This window comes from Geotrypetes seraphini, chromosome 8 (genome assembly GCF_902459505.1).
Source record: "Geotrypetes seraphini chromosome 8, aGeoSer1.1, whole genome shotgun sequence".
Lineage (NCBI taxonomy): Eukaryota > Metazoa > Chordata > Amphibia > Gymnophiona > Dermophiidae > Geotrypetes > Geotrypetes seraphini.
This window is the reverse complement of record NC_047091.1, coordinates 106676839-106697216: the sequence shown is the minus strand read 5'-3', so window position 1 is coordinate 106697216 and position 20378 is coordinate 106676839. Positions and strand designations below refer to the sequence as shown.

General features: G+C 46.4%; 1 protein-coding gene across 4 annotated transcripts in view; it reads left to right on the top strand.

Moving 5' to 3' along the window:
- LOC117365205 overlaps positions 1 to 17545 on the top strand; it is a 30672-nt gene extending 13127 nt beyond the window's left edge. The window contains exons 2-5 of one of the 4 annotated variants that reach the window (XM_033955301.1): positions 550 to 628; positions 10405 to 10562; positions 14665 to 14839; positions 16475 to 17541. Coding sequence is in view for 1 of the 4 variants with exons in the window: in XM_033955302.1 (XP_033811193.1) it covers positions 2458 to 2860; positions 10405 to 10562; positions 16475 to 16510 (597 nt within the window). In the remaining 3 variants the exon portion in view is untranslated. The other 3 variants (XR_004540377.1, XM_033955302.1, XM_033955300.1) reach the window with 3 other exon arrangements.
- Positions 17546 to 20378: the final 2833 nt, after the last annotated feature.

Genomic DNA, 20378 nt, shown 5'->3' with positions numbered 1-20378 from the left:
CTATTTCATTGAAGGTGCATTTGACAAGAGGAGTGGTCTCCTCTTGGGCGAAAGCTCAGGCAATTCCGCCCAAGGAGCTTTGTAAATAAGCAACCTGGTCCTCCCTTCATACCTTCACCAAGTTCTACAGGATGAATATAGCAGCACAAGATGTGGCTGCTTTTGGGTCCTCAGTACTTTGAGCAGGCTCATCTATCCCCCCTAGAGTTTGGGGACTGCTTAGGCAAATCTCTATGGTTCAGCAAACCATCCCTATTGCACTGGAAAAAGAGATTAGGTTCTTACCTTGATAAAATTTTTCCAGTAGATAGGGATGGTATGCTGACACCCCCCCCCACACACACACACACACAGCAATTTATCTGATGTACCTGCTGTCTGACTCAAGCTTCATGGTCGGCTCCATAGCTAAGCTCTCACTCAGGCTATAGGATTAGGAAGAGTCTGTATATAGAGTTACAAGGGAGGAATGGTTGAGCTCCATAAATGTTCAGGCTGTTTATAGTTTTTACTTAACTTGTATTTTCTTGGATTCATTGTTTCTCTCAGAGGCTGGTTAAGCGAGCACTGATGGATAACCCTATGATTCAGCATACTATCCCTAGCTACTGGAAAAGTTATTATCAAGGTAAGAACCTAATCACTTTTTCCTTGTTAGTTGGAGTTACTTTGTTTTCAACTAGCTACTATTATTACTTAATATTTCATGCTGCAATCAAAGAGTAAATCTAGCTCAGCGCATTTCAGAGAAGAAATAAAATATGATAATCATGTCTATAGACAAGGTCCTTCAGTGGATGGGTACTTTACTTTTTGGTCTTGTCTACTCAGCATTCCAAAACCAAGCTTAAAGTAAGTTACCTACCTGAATCTATTTTCTATGCTCCAGAGAGATTAAATCTAAGCCAGTACTAGAGGCAATGGAGGGGACAAAGTAACTTGCCCAAAATCAGTGGGAAAAGTGGCACTTTCCCTTAGCCCGCCATGCTGACCACTACCCACTCCTGATAGGTGTACACAGTGACCATCCTTATATCAGTTGATGCCTTGTTTTCAAAAGAAAACACCTCAACTTCCAGTGTGGGTGACGTGTGTCAGGTTTTTGTTTTTTTATTATAAACGTGCATCCTGATTGGCTGCCAGACAGCAGTAGCCTTCTGCTGCCTACAATCAGGACACCAGTTTATAGATTCAGTCCTTTAGTTCAGCAAGTTTCCAGTTTTTTCGTATCTTAGGAAAAATAACTTAGGAAAAAAACTGGAAACTTGCTAGACTAAGGGCCTGTTTTACAAAGCTGCACTAGCGGCTGCAGTGTGGTAATGGCCCTGAAGCCCATAGAGATTTAAAGGGCTTCGGGGCTGTTGCCGTGTGGCTTTGTAAAACAGGCCCTAAGTGTATAATCCTCAATGGAGACTGTTTTGTTTAAAGAGTAGCCCGGGAGCTTGTCTTACGGGCGGATAGTAACACGGGGCTGGGAGGCCTCGTGCTGCCCGCAAGGCAAGCTGGGGGGACCGTTGGAAGAAAAAATTTAGAATAGGTACAGGGGAGGGGTTCGCGCCTAAAAGCGGTTTTTGGATAGGTTAGTTTAAAGAAAAGGGGCGGTCTGAGGGGGCACAAGAAATCGGGACCTTGGAGGACTGAGTTGTTGTAGCTCCTCCAGGGCGGTTTTTGTGGTCGTGTTCCTTGGGCTCCTGCCGTGCCTTGTTGTGTTTGCTTTTCTCCGGTGGTGCTGTGATGGCTTTGGGTGGTGGTGCAGTCGCTGTTGTGGAGGAGGATGAGTCCGAGGTGTCTCTGCTTGCCGGAGACTCTTTTACGGAGGAGGCGCTGGAGCAGGTGGGTGTGGGCCTTGGGGAGGAGCGTGTGCGGCCAGTGCGATGCTCCAAAGTGGACGCTATGTCGGCTCTTGTGATCGCCGGGTCGAGTGGGAGTCGGGGGAGTCGCTCTGCGTCTGCCTTCGCTTCCGGGAAGGGGCGGTGTAAGTCGGGGTCGTCGAGCAGCCAGAAGCGAGCTGTCCTGGCTGGCCGCAGTTCGTTGGCTTCGGGGGGTGTGGCTTCCTCCGCGGTTCCCGATCTGGCTGGGCAGAGTGGGGAACTTTTGGAGAGAGTACGGGTGAATGTAGCATCGTGCGCTTCTGGGTCTGGGGACGCTTATGATGGCAGGGACCTTTCCTGTGCTGCTGGTGCTACGGATTCCCTAATTTCTGGGGTTCCTGGACCGCGGGGTGTCTCCGCTGAGGCGGTTGCTGGTGGTAGTGGTGAGCCTTGTGGGTCTCCCGGGGTGTTTGGTATGGGGAGAGGGATCAGTGCTCTTGGGGGGTCGGGGGGTGCCTGGCCAGGATTAATTCCCAGCAGCTGGTCTCCGAGTTGGGGGGCGGCTTCTTGGGGTCCTGGTTCTACTGTTAGTGGTGCGGGGACATCGGTGTCTCACTGGGGCGGGGGCGTTCCAGGTAATATAGCTATGGGGGTAATTCCTGGTGGAAGTTTTGGGACTGGTTGGGGAGTTCTGGTGGGCATGCTTGTGTTTTGTTTTCCTGGTCCTGCCTCTGTTTCTTCTTGGTCTCCACAGGTTTCCTGCATTCTTCCAGGAGGACATCTGGTGCAGACGGCTGGTTTGGGAGCTGACGGTAGTCCTGGCATGGCGGACCGGCCTGCCTGTTCCGGTTCGGAGCGTAGATCGGCGCCGTCTACTGCGGTGGCTGCTGGCGGAGGCGCCCCGGGTTCTGTTCAGATTTCATCCGTGCAGCCTGAGGTTGCTGTTCGTGGCGGCTCGGGGTTGGATTCCAGTATCTCATCTGTGGCGGGGACTGCTGCCCAAGGCGTCGCAGGCGTGCCATCTGGAGTTCCAGGATCTTCTACTCCGGGTAACAAGGTGCCTGCGCAGGTTGCTGGGGGGGGGGAAGGCGCGGCGTAAGAAGCTTCGGCATAGGCATAGAGGGTCCTCATCATCTTCGTCCGGGTCTTCGTCGGGTTCGACGTCTTCCTCTTCTTCAGATGCAGGTCCTTCGGGGGGTTTGGGGTCTGCTGGGGTAGCTGGTGGGGAGGCTCCTACTGGGGAGGTGCGGGATGCGCCTTCGTTGGTGGCTCTTTCAGAGCTTTGGGAAAAGGTGCCGCGTGCGTTGAGGCGAAAGATTCGGCGGCGGTTGTGTTTAGATATTTTTCGGCTTATGGAGGGTAGAGCTCATAAACGGAGTCACAGGAAATCTAAGCGGGATAGGAAAGACCTTAAACCTTTTCCGGTGGCTCGATCGATACTAAATTGGGTAACGGCCTTTTTGCGGCTGGCGAATGTGTGGGGCCGTGCTAATCCGCAGGACTATGGTTTACTGTTGGCTTATGCGGACTCGATTTTAGACTCTTATCAGCATTTTGGTGAGTGGGCCTGGTTGAATTACAATGAGGCTTTTCGCGATAAGATGGAAGAAAATAGTTTTATGTCGTGGGGTACGCAAGATGTTAATTTGTGGCTTACTCATATGGCCTCCAAGTCGATATCCGGGACTCCTGCATGTGTTTTGGGGACTAGTGGGAGTGGGCGGCCCTTTCATGGGGGGCCGGGGGGGACTGCTTCAGCAGGTACCGATGTGTGTTGGAAATTTTTTTTTTTTTAGTTCAAAGAGTTTTATTGATTTTATAAAAGATGAATACAAAGCCAACAATATGCGTGCTCCAACAAGGAGCACATTATAACAATGTCATTAACAAATGTGAAGTGCATCCATGGTGAGATAATAGTCATGAAATGATTGAATGCATCAGAAATAGAATAGAAGATGAAAAGACATTAGTTCAGGAAAAGGAAATAAGACATATTAGGTGCTAAGTTCTAACAATGTACCAGAGTAATCAGTTTAAATGATCCAAGTATAAAATAAAGAAATTGATATATACAATATTAAATTAAACATGGTAAAACCGGAGAGGTGCCTGAAATTAAATGACTAAGGGTGAGGCAAAATACAAAATTATACTAATGAGTGCAGTAGTCAAGGGTCTGATTTACAATATTCAAGCAATGGGGACCAAATTTTTGCATAAGAGGGCATGGAATTATTGCGTTCAGCAAAATGACCTTCATATTTCACGAGGAGACATATTGAGTTCCACCATTGATTGACATTTAATTTAGTGGAATCTTTACAATTGTGGAGAATAGTGGAGAGAGCAGTAAATAAAAGTATAATTAACAACCGTTCATGAGTAATGGATAAAGGGGAAGAGAGTATCGAAGAGCCATTAAACAATAAGTCAAAGGAAAACGCATCTGTAATTTGCAGGATACGGGCAATTGTAGACCATACATTCGACCAGAAAGATGAGACATATGTACAGGAGTAGAGCATATGAAGTAAGGAGCCATCAGATGATTTACAGGTCCAGCAACAACCATCATATGACCGGTTTATTTTGGCTGATTTAGCAGGGGTCCAAAAGGCCCTATGGTACAGGAATATAGCTGTTTGTACATGTGAGGCTGATCGAAGTGACTTCAATAATTTTGGCCACATGGATAGCCACGATTGTTCGGTGAACGATGTATGTAATGAAGCATCCCATTTGGCTATGGTATCTTGGGGAGGTGTAGTGATGCGAGATTGGATATACTTATACCACTTTGATGTCTGACCTTTCATAGTGGAATAGATAAGAAAAAGATTAGGTAAGTCAGGAGGGTCAACAAGAGAGGTGGGAGAAGGAAAGGCAGATTTGAGGCTATGATGGAGCTGGATCCAGAGGAAGTATTGAGATTGAGGGATGTGGTATTTGACCATGAGATCGGAAAAAGAGAGCCATTGGTCATTCTGGAGAAGATGATGAATATACCAAATTCCCTGCCGTTGCCATCTCTTCCACACCACCATCTCCTTATTAATTGTGATCCGAGGATTGTTCCAGACCGGAGCTGACGAAGATTCTGCCCATTTATGAGGGGAAATAGAATCAACGTAGCAAATCGCCGACCATGTACTCTGGAGGATGGGATTAGCTTTTATAGAAGAAGTTAGAGGCATACAAGAGACATGTTTAAGAGAAAATGGATCTGTCAAGATGAGTTCAAGTTGTAGCCAGTTGGGAATGATGGAAATCTGATTAGATTCCTGCCAAAGAGAGCCCTGTGACATTAAGAAGGCCATGTGATAACTTCTGTGTTGGAAATTTAATAAATCCAACTGTCCCTTTACCGACTGTAAGTTTCGTCATGCCTGCTCCATTTGCGGTCAGATGCACTCGGCCATTAAATGTCCCAAGCGAAGTGGAGGGCCAGTTACAGGACCTGGGAAATGAATTTTCTGCATCGGTGCCCACTCCGATTAGGGTTGGCGCCTCCGTTATGGGCGATGGAGGGTGGCTACTTTGTTAGAACCTGGTTTTACCGTGGGTTTTGATATTCCTTTTTCGGGTGAGTTTCGAGCAGCGCGTGTACAAAATTCTTCATCGGTGTCCCGGCTGCGGAGTGTTGTTTGGGGCAAGTTGTCCGAGGAGATTCGTTTGGGGCGTATTGCGGTACCTTTTCGTGAGTGCCCATTTTCCCTTCTGAAGATTTCACCTCTGGCGGTAATACCTAAGAAAGTTCCAGGGCAGTTTCGTCTGATTCATAACTTGTCCCGTCCGTTGGGTCAGTCGGTTAATGAGGGTATTCCGCGGGACCTTTGCACGGTGCGTTACGCGTCCTTGGATAGTGCTTTGCGGATTATCGTTAGTGCCGGGCGAGGTGCCCAGTTGGCCAAAGTGGATATTGAATCGGCCTTTCGTTTGCTGCCTATACATCCTCGGTCTTATCCGTTGTTGGGTTTTCGTTTCGATGGGTTTTATTTTTATAATTGGTGTTTGCCCATGGGCTGTTCCATTTCGTGTGCTTATTTCGAAATGTTCAGTTCTTTTCTGCACTGGGTTTTGGTTCAGAAGGTGGGAGTTGACTCTGTAGTTCATTATTTGGATTACTTTTTATTCATAGGTGCTGGGGGTAGTGGGGTGTGTGCCCGACTCAAACAGGTTTTTGAGGAGCTTGCCGAGGATTTTGGTGTTTCTTTAGCGCGAGAAAAATTGGAGGGTCCGATTACTACCTTGGTGTTTTTGGGGATTGAGCTGGATTCCGAGGCCATGGTTACGCGCCTTCCAGAGGTGAAGGTTCGTCAATTGCTTGGTCTCATTGAGCAGGTGGTGCAGGCTCCAAAATCTACTTTGCTTACGGTTAAGTCTTTGTTGGGTTCTCTTAATTTTGCTTGCAGAGTTCTTCCTATGGGTAGGGCGTTTTCGTGACGGTTGGCAACTTCTACGTTGGGGGTGCGGGATCGGCGGCATTTTATCCATCTACCGGCTGGCGTTCGGGCTGATCTTCATATGTGGGCAGTTTTTCTGCGGGATTTTAACGGGACTGTGCCTATGCTGGCACCAGAGGTGTCTAGTGCTGATCTAGAGCTGTTTTCGGATGCGGCGGGGGGTGTTGGTTTAGGCTTGTTTTGTGGTGATGAATGGTGTGCCGAGCGCTGGCCGGTGGAGTGGGTGCGGGCTGGTATCACTAGGAACATTACTTTGTTGGAGTTGTTCCCACTCCTTGTGGCTTGTGAGCTTTGGCCTGGAGTTCTGCATGATCGCCGTGTAGTGTTTTGGTGCAACAATCTGGGAGTGGTTGAGGTGGTTAACCGTCAGTCGGCGCATTGTTTGGCGGTGAATGCGCTTATGCGGGAGTTGGTTTTGCGCTGTTTGAGGCTGAATTTGTTTGTCCGAGCGTGTCACGTTCTGGGTTTACAAAATGGCATTGCTGACGCTCTGTCTCGTTTCAATTTTTTACAGTTTCGTCGGCTGGCGCCAGGAGCTCGAGCAGAAGGTTCGCCGATGCCAGTGCATTTGTGGAGCCTGGTCGGGAAGGAGTCTGGGAGATGCTCCGCCTGTCTGTAGCAGCTTCTACATGGTCGCACTATTCTGCAGGTTTTTGGTCCGTGGCAACCTTCTTAGCTGCCAAGGGTTAGTGTCCGGGTGATGTGGCCGAATCCTTGTTAGAGGATTTCGTGCTGTCTTCTTTTCAGGACAGAGTTTCGCGTGGTGTGGTTCGCAGCCAATTGGCAGGCTTTGCATTTTTTTGTAGAGCCCTGGGTTGGGTTTGCCCGGTTACCGGTTTTCTAGTTCAGCGGTTGCTGCGGGCTATGGGACGGGCACTTCCGCGTCCATGTGATTCGCGGTTGCCTATTACTCACGATTTGCTCCTTTGTTTGTTGACTGTTTTGCCAGAAGTTGCCAGTTCGCCTTACGAAGCCTGTTTATTTCAAGCGGCTTTCTCAATTGCCTTTTTTGGGGCCTTGCGAGTTAGTGAGTTGGTGGCCTGTCCGTCCTCGCAGGTTGGACCTCATGGGCTTATGATTCAACATGTTGACCTTCAAGACTCGGTATTGCGCTTGTATATAGTCAGTTCCAAGACTGATCAGTGTGGTCTTGGACACTGGCTGGTCCTTCACGCTGTGTCCGGGTGTTTGTCTTGTCCGGTTTCGAGGTTGCGTGCTTATTTGGCGGTTCGTCCCACCAGTTCGCAGATCCTGTTTGTTCATGTGACGGGTGCTCCTATGACGCGTTACCAGTTTCGGGCCGTACAGAGTTTGGCTTTGGTGCGTTGTGGTGAGAATCCGGCTGCTTTCGGGACACATTCCTTCCGGATTGGAGCAGCCACGAGTGCTAGTTTGGCGGGGATGTCTGGCGAAGGCATTCAGCGGTTGGGTCGTTGGGCATCAAACGCCTTTCGGGGTTATAGTCGACGTCGGGGGTCTGTGGGCCGGGAGGGGTTCTGGACGGGGTACCCAGTAATTTGGGAAGTTTAGTTGGGTTGTCATGACGTTGAGTGGTTGTTTTGTGTTTTTTCTTTCAGTTCACGGACGCAGTTCTTCTTCCCTGTGGATTGTGGGCCATTCCTTTGTTCACTGGGCCGGTGAACGTGCTGTTATACGTCCAGGAGGCCGTCATCTTGGTTTGGGTCATCTTGGACTCCGCGTCTCCTGGTGGGGCCAGCGAGGGATGCGTTGGGAGTCAACTTTTGTTCTTGTTGAACGATTTGAGGTCTCGGGCCAGACATCCGGATATTCTTCTTTGGCATTTGGGAGGGAATGATGTGGATGACTGTACAGGAAAGGATTTGGTCAATATGATCAAGGATGATTTGAGGGTGGTGTTGGATTGGTTCCCTGGGGTGTTGCTAGTTTGGTCGGATATTGTGCCGCGCCCCAGTTGTTTAGCGTCTCGTCGTTGGAGATGGGGTTTATCCAACCTCAATAGACAGGGAAGTGGGTTGTGGGTCAAGGGGGGTGGCAGATTTTACATGATTGGGTGGATGTTGCTTGTGCTGGATTGTTTCACAGAGATGGAGTTCATTTGTCGGCGATTGGTAATGATCTTTTGCTGGATGATTTCGCGACCAGTTGTGAGAGGTTCCTCAGTCCTCGATAGTAGTCGCAGCTCCTTTCTTTGGGGGAGGGCCTGTATGTATACAGGCCTGTGGCGGGTATCCTGAGCTACTGGTTGCTGGGGTTCATCCGGCGATGAGCAGTGGGCCGGCTGGGAGCCGTGCCTTGGGGTCAGGTGACCCGGGTTAAATGGGGCATGAGGTCATGCCACCCCTCAGACGCTTGCTGTTGGTGGCGGGGTCGGGGGCAAATGGTAATGTTACACGGGGTAGCTCAGGAGGAGCTTGCTGATGTTGATTTTCAAGTTAAGAGTCATTATGTTAATGATGTTATTTATGTAAAATTAATTTATTGGTTATTCTCATTTAATAAAGAGCTGCAGCTATTATACCATAATAAGTGTGTTGGCTTTATTTAGGGGAGGGTATGGAAGAAAGGGTTTTTTGGGACAGCAGCAGGGACTATCCAGATCCCGCTGTAGCCCGGGAGCTTGTCTTACAGGCGGATAGTAACACGGGGCTGGGAGGCCTCGTGCTGCCCGCAAGGCAAGCTGGGGGGACCGTTGGAAGAAAAAATTTAGAATAGGTACAGGGGAGGGGTTTGCGCCTAAAAGCGGTTTTTGGATAGGTTAGTTTAAAGAAAAGGGGCGGTCTGAGGGGGCACAAGAAATTGGGACCTTGGAGGACTGAGTTGTTGTAGGTCCTCCAGGGCGGTTTTTGTCCCGCCCTCCCACCCTTGGCTGGTGGCTCTAGTGGCTTGGCTGGCGGGTATCCCAAGCTACTGGTTGCTGGGGCTCATCCAGCGATGAGCGGTGGGCTGGCTGGGAGCCGTGCCTTGGGGTCAGGTGACCCGGGTTAAATGGGGCATGAAGTCATGCCACCCCTCAGACGCTTGCTGTTGGTGGCGGGGTCGGGGGCAAATGGTAATGTTACACGGGGCAGCTCGGGAGGAGCTTGCTGATGTTGATTTTCAAGTTAAGAGTCATTATGTTAATGATGTTATTTATGCAAAGTTAATTTATTGGTTATTCTCATTTAATAAAGAGCTGCGGCTATTATACCATAATAAGTGTGTTGGCTTTATTTAGGGGGAGGGTATGGAAGAAAGGGTTTTTTGGGACAGCAGCAGGGACTATCCAGATCCCGCTGTTACTTGTTTTTTTACCAAATTTTTCAAACCACCCTTGTATAAGTATACCCTCGTATAATACTGTAACTGTAACAACAGAGAAATCTGTGAAAGCAAACCACCTGCTATGTGTTAGGCTAAATCAAAACCTAAATAAGAATGCTCCACTAGTGTGAATTTCTACCTTGTGTGACTCTCATGCAGTGACATAGTAAGGGGGGGGCGAGGAGGGCAGTATCTGTCCTCCTTTCCACCCCCTCCTTCCACACTACTATGTGCACGCGCCGTGTCGGCTCTTCTTCTGACATCACTTCCTGGACCTGTGCCTAGGAAGTAAAGTCAGAGGAAGAGCCAATGCTGGCGTGTGCAGCAGGTTGGGGTTGCTGCTCGCGTCATGAATATTAAAAAGGTACGGTGGAAGGGGCACATGCAGCAGGAGGGGGCGGAGAAGGAGGGAGAGAGGTGCTACCACCCTGGGCGCCTCACCCTTGCTTCGCCACTTCACTTATGTTATTTCTAGAATTTTTCTGTAAAGAATTTTAAAATCTGAGATTATTATGGACTCCTTTTACAAAGCTGTGGTAGAGGTTTCTTCTGTGGGCCGGCAAGGTAAATGCTGCAACACTCATAAGAATTCTATCTCACCAAATCTCTACCACAGCGTTGTAAAAGCCAGCGTTTATTAATTAAAAATTAAGTAGAATGAAGCTGCTAAAATCTGAAATATTCCAAAGCTGATTTTCCTTTATATACTACACAGAAGTGATCCTAAGTGGAATCCTCACTCTTCAATAGACATTTTTTTTTAAATCTCTTTTGTGGTTAGAAGACTTCTGACAATTTTGTTTTTGTTCATCTAACGGTTATTGCTTGTGAATGTTGGCTTGTAGGTCAATTGGAACTGCTCCTACTGGGGCTGCAGTCAAGGTCAGATTTAGTTTTGCTCTGCAACTATGTGAGAGAAAGGAGGATGTCTTCTCATAAAGAAAGTAAACCCCCTTCTAAGGCTGCCCACGTCTGTGATGAAAAAAGCACCTTCTTCTTCATGGTAACCCTTCTTTTAAGCACTTTTCAGTCTGAGCTGCAGTGTTCATCAACTTTGAGTACTTAAAGATGCAGGGTTTTGCAAATTGCTGAAGTTTCTGTTTCACAGGGCTCTTAATGGCACCTTTAAAAGAAGGGTTCTGATGGTTTTGTTCAGATCAAGCATTATTAAGAGATAGGACCATCAAGAGGGAGAGAAAGCATTCTGTTTCATCATAGTCCCTTCCCCTTGGTTATGTGTTTCGTTCCGCCTAATTTGAGATTTGGACCTGGTTGAAGCACTATGATTTCATTTACACCTGACTAACTGCTAGTTAATGCATGTTATGATTAACTAGGTCCCACTGCATAAATCAAGGCCCACAGTAAAACAACTTGTGCATAGGTTGACATGGTGGTGCGCATTGGTAACTCTAGGGTGGGGGGAGAAAGAGGGGAAATGCTGGATGTTATGCCAATATTTGTATTCTGCCTATACCTTGTCAGTTAAAGGACAGATTCCACAGAATAAGAGCTGAATCAATCAAGCATTATAATAACTAAACTGCAAATTAAATATCAAGTATTAAGATTACAAAATGATTATGTTTTTTAACATCCTTCAGAATATAAACTAATTATTACAAGATCTTATAGTAATTGGAAGATGATTCTATAACTCAACTGTATGATACTGAATGGAAGAAGAAGCTGCTTAATCGATTTTAAAATCTTAAACATAGGAAATTTCAAAAACCATAAATCACTGGTGTTATATCTCATGGAGGAATCCTGCAATATGACTACAATCTCTCTCTGTCCCTCCATGATTCCAACTTTTTCTTCCTCTCTCCTTGCCCCTCCCCTTTCTTTCTTTCTCTATCTGCCCCCTCCCCTTTCTTTTTTATTTTAACAAGATTTATTGAATTTTCACAATGGCAAATACAGCACAAAACAATACAACCAATACACAATATAGCCAAATCCCCACCCTAAAACATAAACAGTCATACTGGTACTCTTCAGTATAAGGCAATACTATCCAACCCAAAATTTCACCCCTCTCTCTCTTTCTTTCTTTTTTTCTCTCCCTGCTCCCCTTTCTTTCTTTCTTTCTCTCTCTGCCCCCCCAAGCCACTGCCGCCAATTTCTCCCTGCTTTCCTGACGCCAGGCCCGGCACCGGGCCCACAAGCCTCCCCCCCCTCAACGTCAATTCTGACGTCGGAGAGGAAGTTCTGGACCAGCCAGGCAGCAATTGACTGGCCCAGAACTTCCTCTCCGATGTCAGGGGGGGGGGAGGCTGTGGGCCCAGCGCTTGTACTTGCCTGGCCTGGCCTGGCGTCGGGGAAGCAGGGAGAACAGAACGCAAAGGCAACGCAAGTCTATCATGGAACCCAGGATGGGATCTGCAATCAACTCGCATTGCCTTTGCAATCTACTGGTTGATCGTGATTGACCTGTTGGGCACCCCTGCACTAGCATATCACCTACAAAATATGTTAAAAACCATGACACCTAATTTAAACCGCACTCTGCCACATGAAGCCAATACTATTTACTACTACTTCGTATTATTTCTATAGCACTACCAGAAGCACACAGCGCTGTACATTAAACATACAAGAGACGTTCCCTGCTGGAAAGAACTTACAATCTAATTATGGCAGACACATTTTAAAGATAGAAAGCCTGCAATTAATCATTTTAATAATGCGAGAATTAATCGCTTGAAGAATGAGGAGGCAAAGAGGAAAATGCTGGATGGAAGGATGAGGAGTGAAAAAGGAGAGATGCTGGATGGAAGGGGAGGCAGAAGGGGATATGTCGGATGAAAGGAGGAGATAGGAAGACGCTAGATGGGGATAGAGAAAGGGTAGCACTAGAGGAATAGAAGGAGAAAGAAAAATTATGAGGAAAGAGAAGATGGAGGAAAGTAGAAACCAGAGTTCAGACTAACACAATTAGAAAAATAATGACCAGACAACAGAACATAATAATAGCCTTACTGGATCAGACCAATGGTCCATCAAGCCCAGTAGCCCGTTCTCATGGTGGCCAATCTAGGTCCCTAGTATCTGGCCAAAACCCAAAGAGTAGCAACATTCCATGCTACCAATCTAGAGCAAACAGTGGCTTCCCCCATGTCTTTCTCAATAACAGACTATGGACTTTTCGTCCAGGAAATTGTCCAAACCTTTTTTAAAAACAGCTCTTACCACAACCTCTGGCAATGCGTTCCAGAGCTTAACTATTCTCTGAGTGAACAAATAAGTGTGTCATTCTGGATGTACGGGTAATATCCCAATGCTCGTGAGCCATGAATAAGAAATTCACTCCAGCTTTTGGATCCCTCCTTCACTAGAGGGCTCTGCTGCCCCCTTGTTTCCTTCTACAGGTGAGTTGGAAGGAGTCTTTCTGATCTGATCTGTTTTGTTGTTTTTTCAATTTTTTACATTGTTGAGTTTGTGTGCAAATCCCACATCATGGAGGATATTTTCCATTTCACCCTATTTCCTGGAAAATTCCTAATATGTGCTATTATTCTATGTACCTTATGAAATCTACAAGTTTGGTATCACCACAGTATTCCAAGTGTGGTCTGACCATTGTTCTATAAAGAAGCATTATAACCTTCTCCGATCTACTCGTGATTCCTTTCTTTATCATGCCTAACATTCTATTTGCTTTCTTTGCCGCCGCTGCGCATTGCGCTGACAGTTTCAGGGTCCTATCTATCTTGTTAGCTCTTACCCAGAGTTGCACCTGACATTCTATACTCGTGCTCCTTGTTCTTTCTGCCCAAATGCATTACTTTGCACTTTTCCACATTAAACTTCATCTGCCATTTCTCTGTGTCAGTTAGAGAAATGGCAGATGAAGTTTAATGTGGAAAAGTGCAAAGTAATGCATTTGGGCAGAAAGAACAAGGAGCACGAGTATAGAATGTCAGGTGCAATTCTGGGTAAGAGCGAACAAGAAAAGGACCTGGGTGTACTGATAGATAGGACCCTGAAACCGTCGGCGCAATGTGCGGCGGTGGCAAAGAAAGCAAATAGAATGTTAGGCATGATAAAGAAAGGAATCACGAGTAGACTGGAGAAGGTTATAATGCCGCTTTATAGAGCAATGTTCAGACCACACTTGGAATACTGTGTCCAACATTGGTCTCCCTACCTAAGGAAGGACATAAAACTGCTGGAGAGGGTGCAGAGGTGAGCAATGAAGCTAGTAAAAGGTATGGAGAACTTGGATTACGAAGAACGACTTAGGAAACTGGGATTGATCTCCCTTGAGACGAGGAGACTGTGAGGGGATCTGATTGAGACTTTCAAAATACTGAAAGGAATCGACAAAATAGAGCAGGAAAAAAGTTATTTATGATGTCCATTGTGACTCGGACAAGAGGTCATGGATTGAAGGTGAGGGGGGACAAGTCCAGGACAAATATCAGGAAGTTCTGCTTCACGCAGCGAGTGGTGGACACCTGGAATGCTCTCCCGGAGGAGGTTGCTGCGGAATCCACCGTTTTAGGATTTAAAGGCAAGCTAGATGCACATCTCCTTGCAAGGCGCATAGAGGGATACGAGTGACTAAGGTTACGCCAGGGTACACCTGGCTGGGCCTCTGCGTGTGCGGATCGCCGGATTTGATGGACCTAAGGTCTGATCCAGAGATGGCAGTTCTTATGTTCTTATGTTATGTTCTAATCATACTGGCAACTGTACTACATTATTTCCTCAGAGAACATTATATCCTATTAACCAAACATATAGGGTTCCTTTTACAAAGGTGTGTTAGGGCCTTAACGCACGGAATAGTGCGCGCTAAATTGCTCCTTGCGCTAGCCGCTACCACCTCTTGAGCAGTAGCTAATCCAATGTGTGCGCTAAAAATGCTAGCGCACCTTTGTAAAAGGAGCCCATAGTACCAAGTTTGATCCCAATGTTTCATCTAAATGTGTGTTTGAGCATATATGGGATATCTATGTTATGTTTTGCCCCATGAAAAAGAGAAGTGGTATGCAGGAAATAGTTCATGTCAATTTTCTGATACTCCATCTTCTCTGTTACTCCATCTTCTAATATTATACTTACTGATTCACAAGGTAATTTCCTACTTTACTCAGGCCCAATTATAGGGATGGCAATCAAGACTGCGTAATTATTTGTTGTTATCATATACTGATTCTTGGTGGATTTGTGGGACCCGAGCGTACCGATGGCTCCATGAAAATTGGGCTGGTTCCTGTTATACGGTCTTTCTGGTACCACCGGTGTGACTCCTACAGACCCAACCCCCAGGTAGGCCTAAGAGATCAGCACCTTTAATATTAGAAGGAGATAGATTTTGGTATGATTCTTCTTCCCTCATATGGAGTAACATGTTTAGTACAGATTGTAAAGGGATTTGCAATCTTTATAGAAACAATAGATCTATTGCACTAGCTACCTCCCTTTCTTTAAAATTATGACAACCTTGCACAATGCCTATATATATATTAACTAGTCTTATAGCCCGTTACATTAATGGGTGCTAGACTATATGTGTGTGTGTCTGTTTATTTATTTCTCTCTCTCGGTCCTTAGCCGCTTTCTGTACTTCTGTCTTTCTTTTTCCTCGGCTGTCTACCCATTCTCCTTTCCTTTTACCTTCCCTGTGTCCACCACCACCCCTTCACTGCTCCCCTTATCCAGCAGCAGCCCTTCTCCCTTTTTTTATCTCCCCCCTGTCCATCAGCACCTCTTTCCTGTCCCTCTGTCCAGCAGTAGGCCTCCCTTCCTTTTTATCCCCCCCCCCCCCGGTCTCTTTCCCTGTCCATCAACACCTCTTTCCTGTCCCCCTGTCCAGCAGTAGGCCTCCCTTCCTTTTTCTTTCCCCCACCCGTCTCTTCCCCTGTCCATCAGCACCTCTTTCCTGTCCCCCTGTCCAGCAGTAGGCCTCCCTTCCTTTTTCTTCCCCCCTTGCCCAGGCCTCCCTTCCTTTCCCCCCCCCCCCCTTCTGTTCCCCTGTCCAGCATCTGGCCTCCGGACAGCCGCCAAGAGCGACAGTCTCAACCTGCATTGCCCCTGCCACCAAGAGCCGCTGCAGCCGACAGTCTCCACCTGCATTGCCCCCGCCGTGCCACTCACCATCCTGTTGCTCTCCACCAGTGATCCCGCCATCTTGGGAGTGCCGAGCAGTGATGGAGGCGACGGTGGATTAGCCGCTGGAGGTGGAGACTGGCGGGGAACAGAGAACAGGTTCAGGGCTGCCAGGGGGGAGGGAAGAGGGGAGGAGTGAGCCCGGCTGAGACTGGCAGGAAGAGGAAGGCGGGGCAGGTGAGCCGCCACCGCGAAAAACTTTAGGGAGCCAGCCAGACCATGAGTGCGGGCCGTTGTAAGCTTGCATGTGCACTCTTGCTGGCCACGGACATACAGATCATGGAACAAGCTGGCAAGAGGGTGCATGCATGGCTAGCGTTTTATTATATTGGATTCCCACTTAAGCAGTACAGTACCTTAGGCTGATAATATCACTATTATTACCTAAGGTGTTATAACAAACTTACCTCCTCCTTTACTAATGCGTAGCGCGGATTTTAGCGCTGGCAGCGGTGGTAACTGCTCCGACGCTCATATAATTCCTTTGAGCATGGGAGCAGTTACCACCACTGCCAGCGCTAAAACCCTCACTACGCATTAGTAAAGGAGGGGGGTTAACAATGATTTAGGAGAAAAAAAGCCTCAGAGTTTAGAGCCATTTGCACAGTTGATCCATGCTACACAATTCAGCATAATCTGCTTACTTTGCTCCTTTTTGCAGTCATTGGCAAAAAAAAACCCCATACCATATACTAATGTTCTTCTATTTTTTCTTTTTACTGTTAGGTTTTTTTTTGCCTTTTAATTTTCTACAACTAATTATGATAATAACTGTTTAATCTTTTCCTCTTGCAGCCGAAGGCCAGCACAACTCGTAATTACCAGCAATGAGTTAACCTTCTACTTTGTGACAGTATAATATTTGCAGTTAAACTTATCTTGCAACTTTGTATCACAGTCACAGTCCTCTCCCTTAGACACAGTTCTCCACTTGCATGATTATTGCTTGTAAAATCGTTAGCGGGATATCTTTGTCACTGAAGTTGAAATGGAAGATTTCCTGTGCCACTAAGAACGAAGCCAACGCAGCCAGCGTTTCACAGATATCATCATCCCCTTTCATCTGCTGCTTCAGGGCGAGATTTACTTGGTACTTTTATCTCTGCAAATGAAAAGTTCAGTTATATCAAATTTATTATCTCCGTTCAACAGTCATCATTATTACTCGATTCATTCAATGCCTCTGTTGGTATAGTCAGACATCGACAAAATGGCGGCAGCGTCTTTTTTCAATGTTCTTACTATGACGTACTTGATTTGTGGGTTTAGAATTGGTTAAACTACTTAACAGTTCTGTATAATTTTTCAGAGTTATCCAGGTTACTCCATAGTTAGACAGATGAAGCTTGTCTCTTTACTGTTTATTTATTCCTCAGTAAAACCATATTATAGGAAGGCGGGACTTCTCAATTGTTTATCAAAAAAAATCATAAAACTCTCAGAAGTCTGCAGAGCATTAATATCCAACACATAGTAGTAGTGATATAGATATCACTATCTTCAGCCTTTAGCTTCATGTCAGAGGCATAAGTTCTCCTAATAGAAATGCTGCCATTCCATATTTTTGTTCAAACCTTTTGGAGTTAAGGACTGTAAACGAAAGATCCATCTTTGTTCTCGCTGAGCAAGATATCTCCTAAAATCCCCTCCTCTCCTCCCCTTTACAAGGTCAGTGACTAGAACTTCCAAAGAGAAAAAAATCATGTTCTTGTCAACACAATGTTTAGCCAAAGGGGCCCCCTTGATGTTACTATTATGCTCCGTCAATCTAACATTTAATTTCCTGGAGGTCTGACCCACATAAATCAAATTGCAGGGACACTTGATAAGATACACCACACCTTCACTCTTACAATTAGTTGTGTGTCTAAGCTCATATTCTTTGTTGTCCACTGGATTGCAAAAAGTTTTTGTACATACCATTATTTTGCACATAAATTAAAAAATCAAAAATTATTTTAAAAATTTAATTAAAAATTGTTTACAGTTAATGGATATGAATAGTATTAAAAATACATTGTGAGAGGATTTTTGGATCATTGATAGAAACTTGGAACCAGTAAAAACTCGATTTGATTTTGCAATTGATCAGGTTTCTGAGATCTTTTTTCCTCTCAACAAGCTGATTGTGTGAATCTGTGAAATTAGTTATTTTGAGTCTGAAGTTTCAGTTTGTTCCACTCACCATCTGATTTTTGGAGTAGTGTTAGACCAGGGGTCTCAAAGTCCCTCCTTGAGGGTCGCAATCCAGTCGGGTTTTCAGAATTTCCCCAATGAATATGCATGAGATCTATGTGTATGCACTGCTTTCAATGCATATTCATTGGGGAAATCCTGAAAACCTGACTGGATTGCGGCCCTCAAAGAGGGACATTGAGATCCCTATGTTAGACTGACCAAGGCCTGAGGATTGGGCATCCGTTGCAGTAAGTCCTCCAGCCAAACAGGCTGGCATTCATTCAAATAATTACCCATGAAGCTATCCTGAGAGGCATGCTGCTTGATAACATCTGTGGGCGGAGCCACCAGCCCATACTGGCATGGGATTGAAGAGTCCACTACAGAGTCCATGGCAGAGACCTTGCAGAGAGTCCAATTGTGATGATCAACGCAATAGCAGAGCATTCTGGAAAGGATGCATGTGAGCCTTTGCCCACAAGATCACATCTATCATGGCTGCCTTGGAGTCTAGCACTTGGAGGTAGTGCTATGTGAACGGAGCTTGGCTTTGACAAGTTCATTATCCAGGTACAAAGTTTCTGTCTATATGCTTCTGGAAGATAGACACAACATTCTGCCGTGTTGAAGAAGACTCCCAGGTATTCCAGGGATTGGAGCAGAATCATTTAGGTTTTGGAAATTCACTATCCAACCCATTCTCTACATGACCCAGACCACATGAGCCCCCACTTGTTCTTCTTCTGAGAATGACGGGCCCCTGTTCAGCCAGTTATCCAGGTATTAAAGCACCTGCAATCCTGTCCTGCAGGGATGCACAGCTACCACCACCATCACCTTGGTGAACATGCAAGGCACTGTCACCAGACCAAAGGGATGTGCTGACAACTGGTAATGGTTCTCCAGGACATGAAATCTCAGGAACTCCCTGTGCTGTAGCAAGGAGGGAATATGCAGCTAGGCTTCCATCAAATCCAGAGAAGCCATCACTGCGATGAGGGACCTCGCTATTTCCATGCAAAAGTGCAGAAACCCTCAGCGCCGCATTGACATGCGTAAGATCTAGAATGGGTCTCCAATCTTCTGAGCCTTTCTTGAACACTAAGAACTAGGAGTATCTGCCTGAGCCCGAATCCTCGGGCAGTACGGGTTCTATGGCCTGATTATCTACTAAGACTTTGCATGCCTTCTCCAGGCACCTTTCTGGGGAACCCACAAACCAGTCTGCTAAGAGCTGGGTGAATTTGAGCTTGTAACAGCTCCAAATTATCTCCAGTGCTAAGCAGTTTGACGAGAGCTGCGCCCAGGCTTCTGCATACTCCGAGAGCCATCCTCCTATCCTTAGGGGAACAGTTCTGGTCCTGGCAGTATTGTGCTTTCTTGGAGGCTGAAGTGGTAAGAGAACTGGAAGCTTGGTTCCACCTCGGGTCTGAAACTCTCTGTCTTGATCCCTGGTAGGATCTCTGAGATGAGGCTCCTCCTTAGGTCTGCCAAAAGCCACTGGAACCACAAAACTTAGGCCACCTGGAACCTCTCAAGGTTCACAGTCTGCTGTCAGATAGAGATTTCAGCCAATGATCTGCCACACTGGCTATAAGATCATCTTGACTCTTTCTGAAAACATTAGTCTCTTGAAAGGAAGCCTGCTGAGCATAGCCTTGGAGGTGGAATCTCCCACTCATTGCCTGATCCAAAGCATAATTTGGGGTAAGATTGAATAAGACATCTCATGACTTGCACATGACTCCAATGATATCATAAGGAGCATCGGCCACATAATCCACCCCTGTTAACAGGAGCTGGGGAAAAGGCTCATTTTCTGCCAGCTTAAGCCAATACAACCTGATATGATAAGCACGGGACACAAAAGAGGCTGTTGCAGCTGCTTTGATTCCCAAGGCCAGTGTTTCAAACTGTCTTTTAAGGATTACAACTACTCTGCGATCCTGCATATCCTTTCATACCACCCCTCCCTCACTTGGCAAGGAATCTACCATAGGCTGAGCAAACAAGAGCTAACACTCCTTTCATTAGATACATCCATGCCATTGTCATGGCTATCATAAATTATCCTTCAGGAGTATCCCAATGCTCTGTGACCAAAACACTCATATGAGAATGCCGGGAGAAAAAAGATGAATGGGCTCTCATCCTGCTCCGGATAGAGCATGAAGTGGATGGAGCCTGCTGTTAGTCCAGCTGTAACTCTTGTAGAAAGTTAGTAAAGAGCTCTAACAGAGCTCATCTAAGGCCACCACTGTATCTTGAATACTCCCTCCTGCTGATGACTCTGTATCTCCTAGCAGGGAGGGCTCATAACAACAGCAAAGGCAGACAGAAAAACTCCTCATCCTCCGAGTCTGTCTGAAAGGTACACCGGATCCTGGTCAGCCTCTGATACTGTGCCAGATGCACCCTGAAAACTCAGGACCCCTTGAGCGCTTCCTGGTGCACTGCCAGACCTCACCTGGAGATCCCGGCTATTCAAATAAACTTTTCCCATCAGATTAACAAATTCAGG